A 12,751-nucleotide genomic window follows, 5' to 3' on the forward strand; every position below is an offset into this window, starting at 1 on the left:
CTAGACACGTTTTTAGGAAAATAAAGTGTTGACAATTCAGTCGAGGGTCGGTTTTTCTGTTACGTCAATTTGTAGTTTTTTTCATCAGCACCAGATGCCGGACGGTGGGTGTTTTTAGCTAGGAGCAGCCGAAAGTTGTTGTGTAACAAGAAACACAACAGGACTCAGACTCAGGATTACGAGTTCTTTTCAAAGCACACGGAGGTTTTCTCCTCATAAATTTACGTTCCATATTTGTGTTTTCGTTCTGCCAAAAATGTTTTCCCTGTCGTCCTTTCAGCAACAGCAGGTAAGTAAAAGACGGCTTTTGCCAAAGCTAGCTAAAATATCAAGATGTCCTCTAATTTCATGTAAATACCGTTTAAGTCGGCTGTTGACGAATTATTTGATCACTTGCGTACCGTAGTGTGCTGTTGTCTGTACTATTGTTCTTGCTTCTTTGTCCGCTAATATTTGGCTAATGGTAGCATTAGCGTGTTAGTGATTTCTCACGGTCGGGCGACGCTTACGTCAACGCGCGTTCCTTTTATGCTAAATATTGTTTGATATTTGGGACTGGTCAGTTTACCAGAACTGTAATAATTGATGGAATTTCATGTTTATGTAGTAGACTGCTGTCTATTTAAAGGTTACACAACTGTCACTTGTTGACGTGGAGTCACTTTGACGCTGACGCTAATGTAGTGACATGCATTACTAGAAAACCACCTAGCATCCAACTACTTATAGTAAATAAAGAAAAACCTAATAAGTATAGACTTTAAATAGTACAAGTATGGTCCGGAAGGTTGGGGAAAGCATTCAATAATATATGTTAACGTGACAGGAATGCGGAAAGTAAAGTAACAGTTTTCAAATTGTGGAGTTAAGTAACGCCTGTTCAGAAAAATGAAATATTAAAGTAACTTACAAATATGATGCAATATTTCTGATGACAGGCGCTAGCTTAAATGTTATGTAAGTCACATTGAAGAGGCAAATATGTCCTGCACATGCATGTTCTGTATTGTTGACAGTGTTGTGTCATCTCCCCCACCCACCCTCAGATGATTGTGCCCCTCGGCCAACTTGTCAGCGCCCTCCACTCCCTGAAGAACACTGCCACGGCGTCGGTGCAGACTCTGCACAAAGATTTCAACCCGGAGCATGCCCCACTTGCAAAAGAGGTCATTACAAGTTTTGCTTCCAAACTCACGGATGGCGATAGATGTTCAAACCATTTGGACCAGGAAGGGTGGTGGCAATCCTTTCACCGTGAGTTGTATATGAAGCTTTTAACATAAATCGGTGTACCTTTTCTTCCTTTGTAGCCCAACACGAGTCTTCGCGATTTGGGCGTTTCCGATATACGGGGCGCTCACCTGGACGAGCTGCTGGACAGGTTGCTGCCAACGCTGGGCTCGAAAGAATCGCCTTCTTTTCCCTCGGCGTGGAGGACCAGTCACGTTTCCGCGAGCACCTTCTTTCACAACAAGCACGGTGAGTCCTGCCCCATTTATCTTTTTGTTTCTTTTGGGGGGGGAAAGGACTTTATCATGCCGATGTTTTGCTTTACGTAGGATTCGCACACAGAAGACTTTTTAGCCCGCCGTTATTCCACAGGCAAAACCACAGACCTCTACAAGAAGTTTGCTCTGAGCTTCAGTTTTTACCCTGTAAGGATGTTTTAGTAAGTCATGTGCAGATAAAAGATTTTTTAAAACACATTTTTGCTCGTGGGTACATTCAGTTTGGCTCCAGAGTCGAGGTTTCAAGACCCTCCGAAATAAGGCCAGACGGACGACGTCCGGTGATGACGCTCCAACTGAGTTGGATCCCTACACGCCGGTTTTCATGAAGGTATGACTTATTAACTTGGTTTCCTTGGTTGATTAAAAATAATAATAATGGCTGCCATTGATGGCGCGAGAGAGAGGGGGGAAAATGAGCATTCACATTCGGTCCTCTCAGTTGAAGTGAATTGGACGTATATCATTGTCAATGTGTAATTTAGGGTAAATAAGTTTCAGTTTTTATTAATTTTTTTTTTTTAATTTTCCTTTTTATAAAAAGAGAAAACAAATATTGTATTATTTATTCTATTTTTTACATTATATTTAAATGTACACTCTCCACCCAAAAAGACCTGTAAACATTCTTTTATTTTTTTAGAATGTCTTTTTCATTTTTTAATTGCTTCAATAAAACAAATGAAACTGCAAATATTCTTTTTATTGATTCAAAATGACTACTTGCCCTTGAAGGAATCTGACCTTTTAGCCAGACTGCCGGAATCACGCCAGCCGAACTGCCGGACCCACGCTGGTGCAGCTCCAATGACCTGGGCCGGCGGGACCCAGACATCCCGGTCAAAAGGCCAAATTCTGCGCGTTCACCTTAGTCTTAACCCTTTGTACTGACTCCATTTTGGTAGCTAGAAAAAGGCTTCGAAGCACAAGTTGACAATTTATTCAGGTCGACAGCGATCAAACGGCAAGGCAAAACAGAAACAGACTCAGGCAGGGAGGCAAGGTCCCCCAATCACACGTCAACAAAAGGTTCCTGAGAAAAAATAACAACGCTTAGTTAATCATTCAGTCTTTTGAAGGCTCTCGCTGGGTGGGACTTGGGCAGAAAGAAGGGTGTGTTTGGGTGTTGTTTAAGATTATTGTCTATTTGTGGATTGGACAGGAGGATTTAGGAGTTACTATTGTCAGGGAGATTGCAATGAGAGTTGAGGATTTTGCCACCTCAGCGTCAAAGGGGCTCTTGGAGTCTTGTCAGTCGTGTTATCAGTTGGATATCGGGCGTTCTCCGGTGTTCCTTGTGTTGGAACAGGGTGTCCGGCCAATGGTTCTGAACTGTCTGGGAGAACTGATTGCGAGAGTTGGTGGTGCAGACGTGGGCTTGTCAGTGTCAATCTTGCTCAGTCCGTTCATGACGCACATATTGGGCTTCCGTGATAAAAAAGGCGTCATGTATTTCTTATGCCATATATTCTGCTTGTTTTCCTTAAACTATGGTATAAGTGCTATTTATTTTATATTGGGTGCGTAGAGTAATACAAACGGTAAATACGAGAAACGATACTATTCCCTGATTGATTATATTAATTGTGTTAGAGTAATACAAACAGTCGATCGGTAAATACGAGAAAAGATCTGCTTGACCCTATAAAGGGTTAACCAAGATATTTCATCATTCATCATATCTTTTGTTTCCTTTTAGGGTTTTCTGAACAGGGAAAAGATAGCAGAAGCTCAGTCGTTGGACCAACTCACGAAAAGCAAGAACCTTCCGGAGAACCAAGCGGAGGCCTTCAAGTCAGGCTTTTCTGAGGGTTTCATGCGCTCTCAGGCCTTTACGCAAAAGACGCAAGGCAAGCGAGCGGCTGACTTTTTCCTCTCTTTTTTGCAGTTTTGTCTCATTTTCACTGTTTTCAGATTCACTGAGGAGAACCAGGCTGGTCCTGTTCGTGCTTCTCGTGCTGGGCATTTATGGTCTGTCCAGAGCCCCTTTTCTCTCGGGTAAAGGCTCCTTTTCTGATGCTGGTTTGTCCTTTTCCTCCTCTCAAATTTACTTTGACTTATGAGTTGAATTCACCCCACAACACTCAAGCGGCGGCTCGCGAGTAGATCACACTTTGCCTATTCCTACTTGAATCTATTCTGTCTGTAAAGGAAGTTGTAACGGTACCCTTAGCCAGAACTCAAAACTCGGAGGTCGGGGTACTCGTAAGCCAAGGTAGAACTGTGGTTAGCAATCTGTGTAATATCGTACTGAACGCTAAGCACCTTTGCGTTCCCGCAGTGAGGTTTCGCACCACGACGGGCCTGGATTCCGGCATCGACCCGGTCCAAATGAAGAACGTGACGTTCGAACACGTCAAGGGAGTAGAGGAGGCAAAGAACGAGCTGCAGGATGTGGTGGAGTTCCTCAGGAACCCTCAAAAGTTCACCGTTCTGGGCGGAAAGCTGCCCAAAGGTAGCCCAGCTTTCATTTCATTTCATTTCATTTCATTTCTATTGTCTTGGCTCTTAAAGCAACACTAGGTAACTTTTCAACCTTTATAAAATATTTTTATAACATTTGTGATGATTTCCGACTGACAACTAGTTGAATGACACCTATTTGATAACTTTGGGGGATTTGTATCGCTTTCGCCGGCACAAATTAACTTTGAGGAGGGTGGCAGGAACCCTGCCGCACAAAAAAAACTACAAATGTGCAGATTCCTTTACAGCTTACGTCACTTTACAACCCTTTCCCCATTCATCATAAAGTCGACTGAAGTCGATGCTAACGCATTCACGCAAATTCTGCAAAGATGGCAGAGCAACAAAAGAGACAAAAAGTTTTGTTTGAGGAGGAAAAAGAAAGGGAGGCTACCAGGATATACAGTATATACATTGGCCAGACTTTCACTCGCTGGCATGATCCCCCCCCCCACCCGAACCCGTCAGCGCTGATGAGTTTGGATAGGGTGGGGGCATTAGCCACACAAAGCCACACGGTTGCTAACCGTCAGATGCTATTGTTTAGCCACAGCTGGATTCATTACCTTTTTACTTTTCATTCTTCACGCAGCTGCTGGAAACCCCATTTTTTTTTAGTCCATCTGCAGGTAACCATCATGATTTTACGACATTATGCTGGTGTGCGCTGGTCTTCATTGGAAACGCAGTCTTCCTTAAAGTGCCTGTGACAGCATAAAAACATCTTAAATAGCATTATTATGTGAATTAGAATCATATTTTGAGACGAGTCGACTATATACAACAATTTGGCAAAGCGCAGATGACAAAAAATTAGTCTTTTAATCTGTCGTTTAGCCACGCCTAGCGTCCCCAGCTGAAGGATGATGTCGGCAGGGTCCGGCTTTTGTCATTTCCCTGCCCTGGCTTCGGAGCGCGTAAACAAACCAGGAGGCGTGACAGCTAGCCGACATGCTAACCCGAACCGAACGGCGTTCCCAAGTCTTATTCTCGCCTTTCGAAGCAAAAATCGCACAAAATTACCCCGGGTCATGTCGCACATTGGCGGGGTTGTCGATTGTCTTAACCGATTGGCAACGCCTTCCCGGCGGCGAGCAAGTTATAGCTCGTCGTTCCCCTGCTGCGGGCAGGAGTTTTCGTTGCCGGGGAAGCAGCTGGAGAATGACCGCCGGACAAACCGGCCGACGTCGGAGGAGCGCGTAGCTGCCAGAACCCAGGATAGTGGTCTAAAACTGGGCACACGAAGAGGGTAGAGGGGGCTGGAAGTCTGGATCATATGGTGAACCGCACGAGCATAAGCAGAGTATAGTGCTCTACTGGCGGGCACGCGAAGAGGACTGAGGGGGGTGTGCGACAAACTGCCGGTCGTCGGCTGAGTGGCCTTCTCGGTGGACAAGGAGCATTGTCAGGCACAAAATGCGAGCCACCTCCACATTCAAACGTGTGCCATGATCCCAGTATTTGACATAATACAAAACACGATGTTTACTCACTACCTCAGAAGTCCAATGGTCCCGCATTTGTTGGACTTGTTTTGGCCAATCTCCGCGGTGAATGGGAACTTTCTGAAACCCAGAAAGGCTCACACGCCACTCCTTGGTGCAGCAACAAAATCCTTCAGCACATTTGGCTGGCGTGATGCAAAAATAAACTAATTCAGCCGCAAAATCAGATGAATCCGCAGTCCATCTGTATGCTATAAAGCAATGCTGTATTGTGAAATGCTGACCCGGGTAACGTCGCATTCACATTCCTCCTCAATCCAGGAAGTCACTCATTTTCATAGGCTCGGGATTAAAAAAATTGAATATATAAATCGATTGCTTCCACACACATCCAAGCAGTCTAGTTTATTCACAAGCATAAAATACCGTGTGAAATATAAAAAATAAACATACTTTTTACTGTCATATGCACTTTAAAGTGCTTGTGACACGAAAAAGCATGTTTATTTCATAATACACGCGGTATTTTATGCTCCTGAATGATATGGACCGCTTGGATGTGTGTGGAAGCGATCGCTATATTTATTTAGTTTTTTGAATCCCGCGCCAGGAAAATGAGTGACTTCCGGCTTCGGTCTCGCATTGAGGAGGAGGGCGCTGTGACGTGTACGGTAGAAGACGTCCTCTTCACGCTACAGTGTACTGTTGTGTATGAGGACGAAGGATTCAGCTGATTTTGCGGATTAATACTTTTATTTTTTGCATCACGCCAGCCAAACGGCTGCAGAAAAATCATTCTGTATGCGGGAGAGGCGTATGCTCCTTTTTGGAGTTTCAAAAGGTTCCCATTCACCGTGGATATTTACTGTGGGACCATTGGACTTAAAAGGAAGTGAGTAAACATCTTGTTTTGTATTATGTCAAATACGAATACAGTGATTACAAAGTAAACACTATAAAATTCCTTTAAATAAAGGACTACTTACGTTTGATCATTGATAGGCATGTAAAAAGCTATCCTCACGCTCATTAGCAGTTAGCTGTTAGCACGTTAGCTACACAACAATTCCAGCCACCCTCCTCCAGGGAACGAACTGTAAATTGCTCTCTTCCGGGCGGTTTGCCGATCCGCAAAGAAACTCGACAACCGGGTCGTCATGTCAAATAATCCAGGCTAGTTATGTGTGATTTTCCACTTCGAAGACTTTGAAACATCCCTCGGTTCGGGTTAGCATGTCGGCTAGCTGTCACTCCTTCTGGTCTGTTTGCATTCTCCGAAGCCGGGGAAGGGAAATGACATATGTCCGATTTAGGTGTCATAAAATATCGTTCGGCAGGTGTGACAGTAAAGGTAAAGTCGACTGTTTTGACCATTATGGAGTAATTTTGCCATGTCGTCTTGAATAAATGGATTTTTATTATTTTATATTCCATTTAGCACAAGTTATTTGTCATGACCATGCCATTTATTTAGCAATTGGGGAAAGTACTTGGGTAAAAAGAATATCCTGTAAAAATATTGAAGTAAAGAGACAGAAACAATGACATTTTGCCGCTCTCTGCGTCGCGTTTTCCTCATTGTGTATAGTTCCACCTCGACGGGCTGACTGGTCCTTCTCAAGCCATTTATATAGCTATTGGGGAAAAATACTTGGATAAAAAGAATATCCTGTAAAAATATTGAAGTAAAGAGACAGAAACAATGACATTTTGCCGCTCTCTTCGTCGCGTTTTCCTCATTGTGAATAGTTCCCCCTCGACGGGCTGACTGGTCCTTCTCAAGCCATTTATATAGCTATTGGGGAAAATACTTGGATAAAAAGAATATCCTGTAAAAATATTGGGAGTAGAGAGACTGAAACAATGACATTTTGCAGCTCTCTTCGTCTCGTTTTCCTCGTTCTGAACAATTCCCCCTCAATGGGCTGAATAGTAAAACCGATGAGCCTAGTCTACCGCTGACGTCATCCACCTGTTGGGGACGCTAAAGCCCTATAATTGTAGGCGTGGCTAACCGGCAGATTAAAAGACTAATTTCTCGTCATCTGCGCTTTGCTAAATTGTTGTATATGGTCGAATCGTCTCAAAATATGATTCTAATTCACATAATAATGCCATTTAAGACTTTTTTTCTGGTGTCGTATGCTCTTTAAGGCAAAACACTACCGCTTTCGTCCACTGGCGTCGCTAAAATTGACCAAAACTGAAAAGTTACCAAGCAATGACTTTTTAGTCATTCATAAACAATGTCATGTAGGCCATATTATTGTACATGTTGATATACAATGGTGGTATAAGTAGAACACAATGTGGTGTCAACATATGTAAACACCAGATGTCATTTATATTTGAAAAAAGAAAAAATAACTGTTTTTGTTTCGTTCTGGTTATGATCCCCTATAACACTCCTAAAGTGGATGGAGAACAAAAAACATGTATTATTATTATATACCTATTGTATATAACTGGACAGCTTTTCATTTTCATTCACCCCTCTCAGTCAAAAGGGATTGGCTGTCTACTGCCGTCAATGGAAAGCCATTAAATTCTATTAAAGGCTCATAATTCAACCCTCCTCCAGGAATCCTCTTGGTGGGGCCGCCCGGCACCGGAAAGACGCTGCTGGCCCGAGCGGTCGCCGGCGAAGCCGACGTGCCTTTCTACTACGCGTCGGGGTCAGAGTTCGACGAGATGTTCGTGGGAGTGGGCGCCAGCCGCATCAGGAATCTCTTCAGTCGGTTTCAAGGCACTCGCCGTCTGACGCCCGCATCGCAAACCTAATGAAACGGTTCCGTTTCAGAGGAGGCCAAAGCCAACGCGCCTTGCGTCATCTTCATCGACGAACTGGACAGCGTCGGCGGGAAGAGGATCGAGTCTCCCATGCATCCGTACTCACGACAAACCATAAACCAGCTGCTGGCCGAAATGGACGGGTCAGTCAGTCCCTCTCAGAGTTGATTTTTTTTTTTTTGTGTCATCCGAAAATGTCGTCATGCTATTTTTTTTTTTGTTCACAGTTTCAAGCCAAACGAGGGCGTCATTGTCATCGGTGCTACCAACTTTGCCGAAGCGCTAGATAAGTACGTTTGCATTTTTTGACTTCTCGTCTTCAAATATCCAACCTTTATGAAAGTTTTTTTTGTTGTTGTTGTAACCTTTGCTCGAACACTCTTATTTGGACCGAACTTACGCATGAAACGGTATATGCTTTCGTGCCACATTCATCATTTTCCGCTCCCCGTCAGCGCTCTGGTGCGGCCGGGCCGCTTCGACATGCAGGTGACGGTCCCTCGACCTGACGTCAAGGGACGCACCGAGATTCTCAACTTATACTTGGCTAAAATTAAAGTTGACTATGGTAGGTTGCCCCTGTGAATTTGTCATCTTCCCCTAAAGGAACCTTTGTATGATTTAGTAACAAGGTTCTTTGTCATGACGCAGCGGTGAAACCCGAGATTATCGCCCGAGGCACGGTGGGCTTCTCGGGAGCCGAGCTGGAAAACCTGGTCAACCAGGCCGCCCTGAAGGCGGCGGTGGACGGGAAAGACATGGTCACCATGAAAGAGCTGGAGTTCGCTAAGGACAAGATCCTCATGGGTGAGCAAGGAAATCCACCAACTGCAAAGAAATGGCAGTCCTAGCATTTTTTTTCGCCGTAGGACCCGAGAGAAGAAGCGTGGAGATCGACAAGAAGAACAAGACCATCACGGCCTATCACGAGTCGGGACACGCCATCGTGGCGTACTACACCAAGGACGCCATGCCCATCAACAAGGCCACCATCATGCCACGAGGACCCACGCTCGGACACGTCAGTCCTATTTTTTCCTCGTTTTGTCCTACGGAATTCGTTTGAAAATCCGATCCGTCCTCCAGGTGTCCCTGCTCCCGGAGAACGACCGCTGGAGCGAAACCAGGGCACAGCTGTTAGCCCAGATGGACGTCAACATGGGCGGGCGAGTCGCAGAAGAGCTCATTTTTGGAGATGATTACATCACCACAGGTGCGTCGGGAAATGATGCTCCTTTGGTAGGGACGGCTCACTGAAATCTTCCATTTCAGGCGCATCCAGCGACTTTGACGGGGCAACCAAAATTGCCAAGATGATGGTGACCAGGTTCGGCATGAGCGACAAGGTCCGTCCGTTCGTCCGCTACTGTGCATTTTCTGAAGCGGAATGTGACACCGTAACAGTGTGACCGTTACAGCTCGGCGTCATGACCTACGGCGACGTCTCCAAACAAAGCCCTGAGACGCAAGCCGCCATCGAACAGGAAGTCAGGACGCTGTTAAAAGTGAGTTACAAAAATCAGAGGGTTATAAAGTTAAGTAAAGTAAGTTATTTTGATAGTTGACTTATTACCGACTATTTTTACAATTAGTTGATTAAACAGTTTGTATATACCATAGAAAAAATGAGTATTTTAAAATGGAAAAATTAATAGGCATTAAAGTGCCTATGACAGGATAAAAAAAGTGTTAAATAGCATTTTTATGTGAATTAGAATCAGATTTTGAGACGATTCGACTATAAACAACTATTTGGCAAAGCGCAGATGACAAGAAATTAGTCTTGTAATCTGCCGTTTAGCCACGCCTGTCATTATAGCGCTCTAGCGTACTCAGCTGGTGCCAGGACTGGCGGTGGGGCGTCGTAGGGTCAGTTACCGACGAGGTTACACTCACAAAGGATTCACACTATTACTGGTTTCTAGCTCACAGAGCTGATTTGTGTACACTCTACCCCTCCCAATCACTTAGCTTTTAGACTTCCCCAGCCCCCTCTCCTTCTTTCCCGGGTCAACAGGCCCCCCATATGGTGCCAACCGGAAATATATCCAGTTGACGATAGCACCAACATATTAATAGTTAGTGTAGGTGTTCAATGTATTTCTTGTTGTTTGTGTTTTTCTTTCTTGTGTTTCTTCTGTCCCCCCATAACCCCTTCCTGTTAGCCATTTTGTTATTATAAACGAGATATGTTGAATGATCACAATGGGAGTAAGTCATATTCTCAACGTGAAACATTAAAACTGTTCAGACCAACCGGACACTTAGACTTCCATTCAAACAAGGAGGCGTGACAGCTAGCCGACATGCTTACCCGAACCGAGTGATGTTTCAAAATCTTCGAAGCCAAAAGTCACACAAAACCACCCCGGATCATGTCACACGGCGGCGGGGTTGTCAATTGTCTTTGCCGATCGGCAACCCGCCCGGCAGTGAGCAAGTTATAGCTCGTCGTTCCACTGCTGCGGGCAGGGGAGCTCGTTTGCCCGGGAAGCAGCCGGAGAATGACCGCCGGACAAGCCGGCCGACATCGGAGGAGCGCGTAGCTGCCACATGGTCAACACGATTATGGCGTAAATTAATGCTTAACTACACGGCGAAGACGTAAACAGTGAGAGAGCGGCATGCGGTTGTTGTGCAGCTAACATGGCAGGATGTGTCTGAGGAGAATTTTTCTACATGTCCATCCATGATCAAACATAAGTAAGTAGTCCTTTATTTAAAGAAAGTTTGTAGTGTTTAGGGATGCAGCTATCGAATATTTTAGTAGCCGATTAATCGATGGACTAGTTAGTAATAATCGTGTAATCGGATAAGAAACATGAAAAATTAGAATACCCGAGCTGAGCCTGAAACTGTATACATTTTTTTAAAAATGAGGATCTATGTACACCAAAAGAACAGTTGGCTAACTTACACAGAAAAAATCCACTAGCTTAAATGCTATATAATGCTAAGCTCAGGTATTTTAATTTATTTTTAAATGCATTTATTGCTCGTCCTTACATTTAAGTATCCGCCAAGGGTACATTTTGTAGGGCTGCAGCTGTTCATTATTTTAGTAGTCGATTAATCTGTCAACTAGTTATTTCGAATAATCAAGTCATCGGGTTAGGAAGATTTAGGTACTATTATGTTGCAGAATAAATTTTAGGAAATGTAAAACAAAGGCTGGCTAAGTTTACACTTTTCAAAAGGGCATTAAATGCGAATACAAAATGAAAATTTTGAATGTTTCTTCAAATTATGCAGAACTTTAATTTAAAAATTAAATGAAATACCCGAGTTTAACTTCAAACGGTATAAAAAAAACCCGAAAATAAATGAGGATTTGAGTACAACAAAAGAACAACTGGCAAACTTACATAGCAAAAGTCCGCTAGCTTAAATACTATAAAATGCTAAAGTTTTTTTTTTTTTTTTTTTTTTTTTTTTTTTTTTTTTTACAATGCTCTTAACAAATGGTTCAGACAAATATTCCCACAAAAAAGCTTAGTATACCTATAAACTGAATCAATTTAATTCGAATATTTTTTTTCTAATCGAATACTCGAGTTAATCAATTAATCGTTGCAGCACTAGTAGTGTTTACTTTGTAATCGCTGTATTCGCTGCCATTTTTAACACAAAGTTGGAATTTCTGATGGGTGAAAAATTTGACCAACCACCGGGCACATGAAGACGGCAATAAGCCGAGCATAACGCTCTCCCGGCGGGCACGCGAAGGACCGGGGGGGGGGGGGTGCGACAAGCCACTGGTCGTTGGCCAAGTGCCCTTCTCGGTGGACTAAAAATAAACAATCCTGACCAGAACTGCAAGGAATTTGAGTCACGATTACCTCATCTGCTTCCATTGATGGCGATCGATGTCCAATCCTTTCAAAATGTCCAAAAGGATTGGGGGTCAATCGCCAGCTATGGCAACCAATGTGTTAAGAGGCTGATAAAAGAGGATTTGGACAACTAAAACTATCAAACGAGTTGTGGATGTCCCCTTAGCCCTCGCCTGAAGCTTGTTGAAGGTTCCCTTTCATTTCAGGACTCGTACGAGCGGGCCAAGAACCTCCTGACTACCTACAAAAAGGAGCACAAGAAGCTCGCAGACGCCCTCCTCAGATATGAGACTCTGGATGCCAAAGAGATCCAGATGGTTCTGGAGGGAAAACCACTAGACCAGTAAGATCCACGGAGCTGATACTGTACATACTGTAACCACCTGGGATTCTTGACAACTCAGTTGATTTTCTAGACAGCTTTAAGTTGAATTTCATGAAATTTTGAGGTCTGATTGGACGACGAGAACCTCATTTCCAGGACTACGGACATTAAAACAACAAGCTTCGGTTACCTCATTTAGAAGGCACCATTTGTCCTTATAAAAGCTACTTTTTATTTATTAAAGTGCAGTTTATTCATGAGTTTCTCAAATAAAGCTCACTCAAACAGATGTTTGTTCATTTTGAACGCGAGGTATCATCCGCGGCAGGTCATTACTGTCATTACCGAACCCGCAATTAGCGTCACGCACGAGGACACCGCTTG

General features: G+C 43.8%; 1 protein-coding gene across 2 annotated transcripts; it reads left to right on the forward strand.

Moving 5' to 3' along the window:
• Positions 1–76: 76 nt before the first annotated feature.
• LOC130908850 (ATP-dependent zinc metalloprotease YME1L1-like) lies at positions 77–12,601 on the forward strand. Of its 2 annotated transcripts, none has more exons than XM_057824729.1 (18): positions 77–289; positions 1,047–1,166; positions 1,311–1,479; positions 1,560–1,655; positions 1,730–1,839; positions 3,208–3,358; positions 3,423–3,530; positions 3,790–3,963; positions 8,001–8,153; positions 8,220–8,352; positions 8,437–8,499; positions 8,665–8,777; positions 8,861–9,016; positions 9,079–9,230; positions 9,296–9,422; positions 9,482–9,555; positions 9,628–9,714; positions 12,249–12,601. In XM_057824729.1, exons 1-18 carry the CDS (start codon positions 257–259, stop codon positions 12,387–12,389), a joined length of 2,160 nt encoding a protein of 719 aa, XP_057680712.1. In that variant the 5' UTR covers positions 77–256; the 3' UTR covers positions 12,390–12,601. The 2 variants fall into 2 exon arrangements, with proteins under 2 accessions (XP_057680712.1, XP_057680713.1); XM_057824730.1 differs by having other exon boundaries at positions 3,423–3,506; positions 12,249–12,600.
• The last annotated feature ends 150 nt before the right edge of the window (positions 12,602–12,751 follow it).

Source organism: Corythoichthys intestinalis, chromosome 20, assembly GCF_030265065.1.
Source record: "Corythoichthys intestinalis isolate RoL2023-P3 chromosome 20, ASM3026506v1, whole genome shotgun sequence".
NCBI lineage: Eukaryota > Metazoa > Chordata > Actinopteri > Syngnathiformes > Syngnathidae > Corythoichthys > Corythoichthys intestinalis.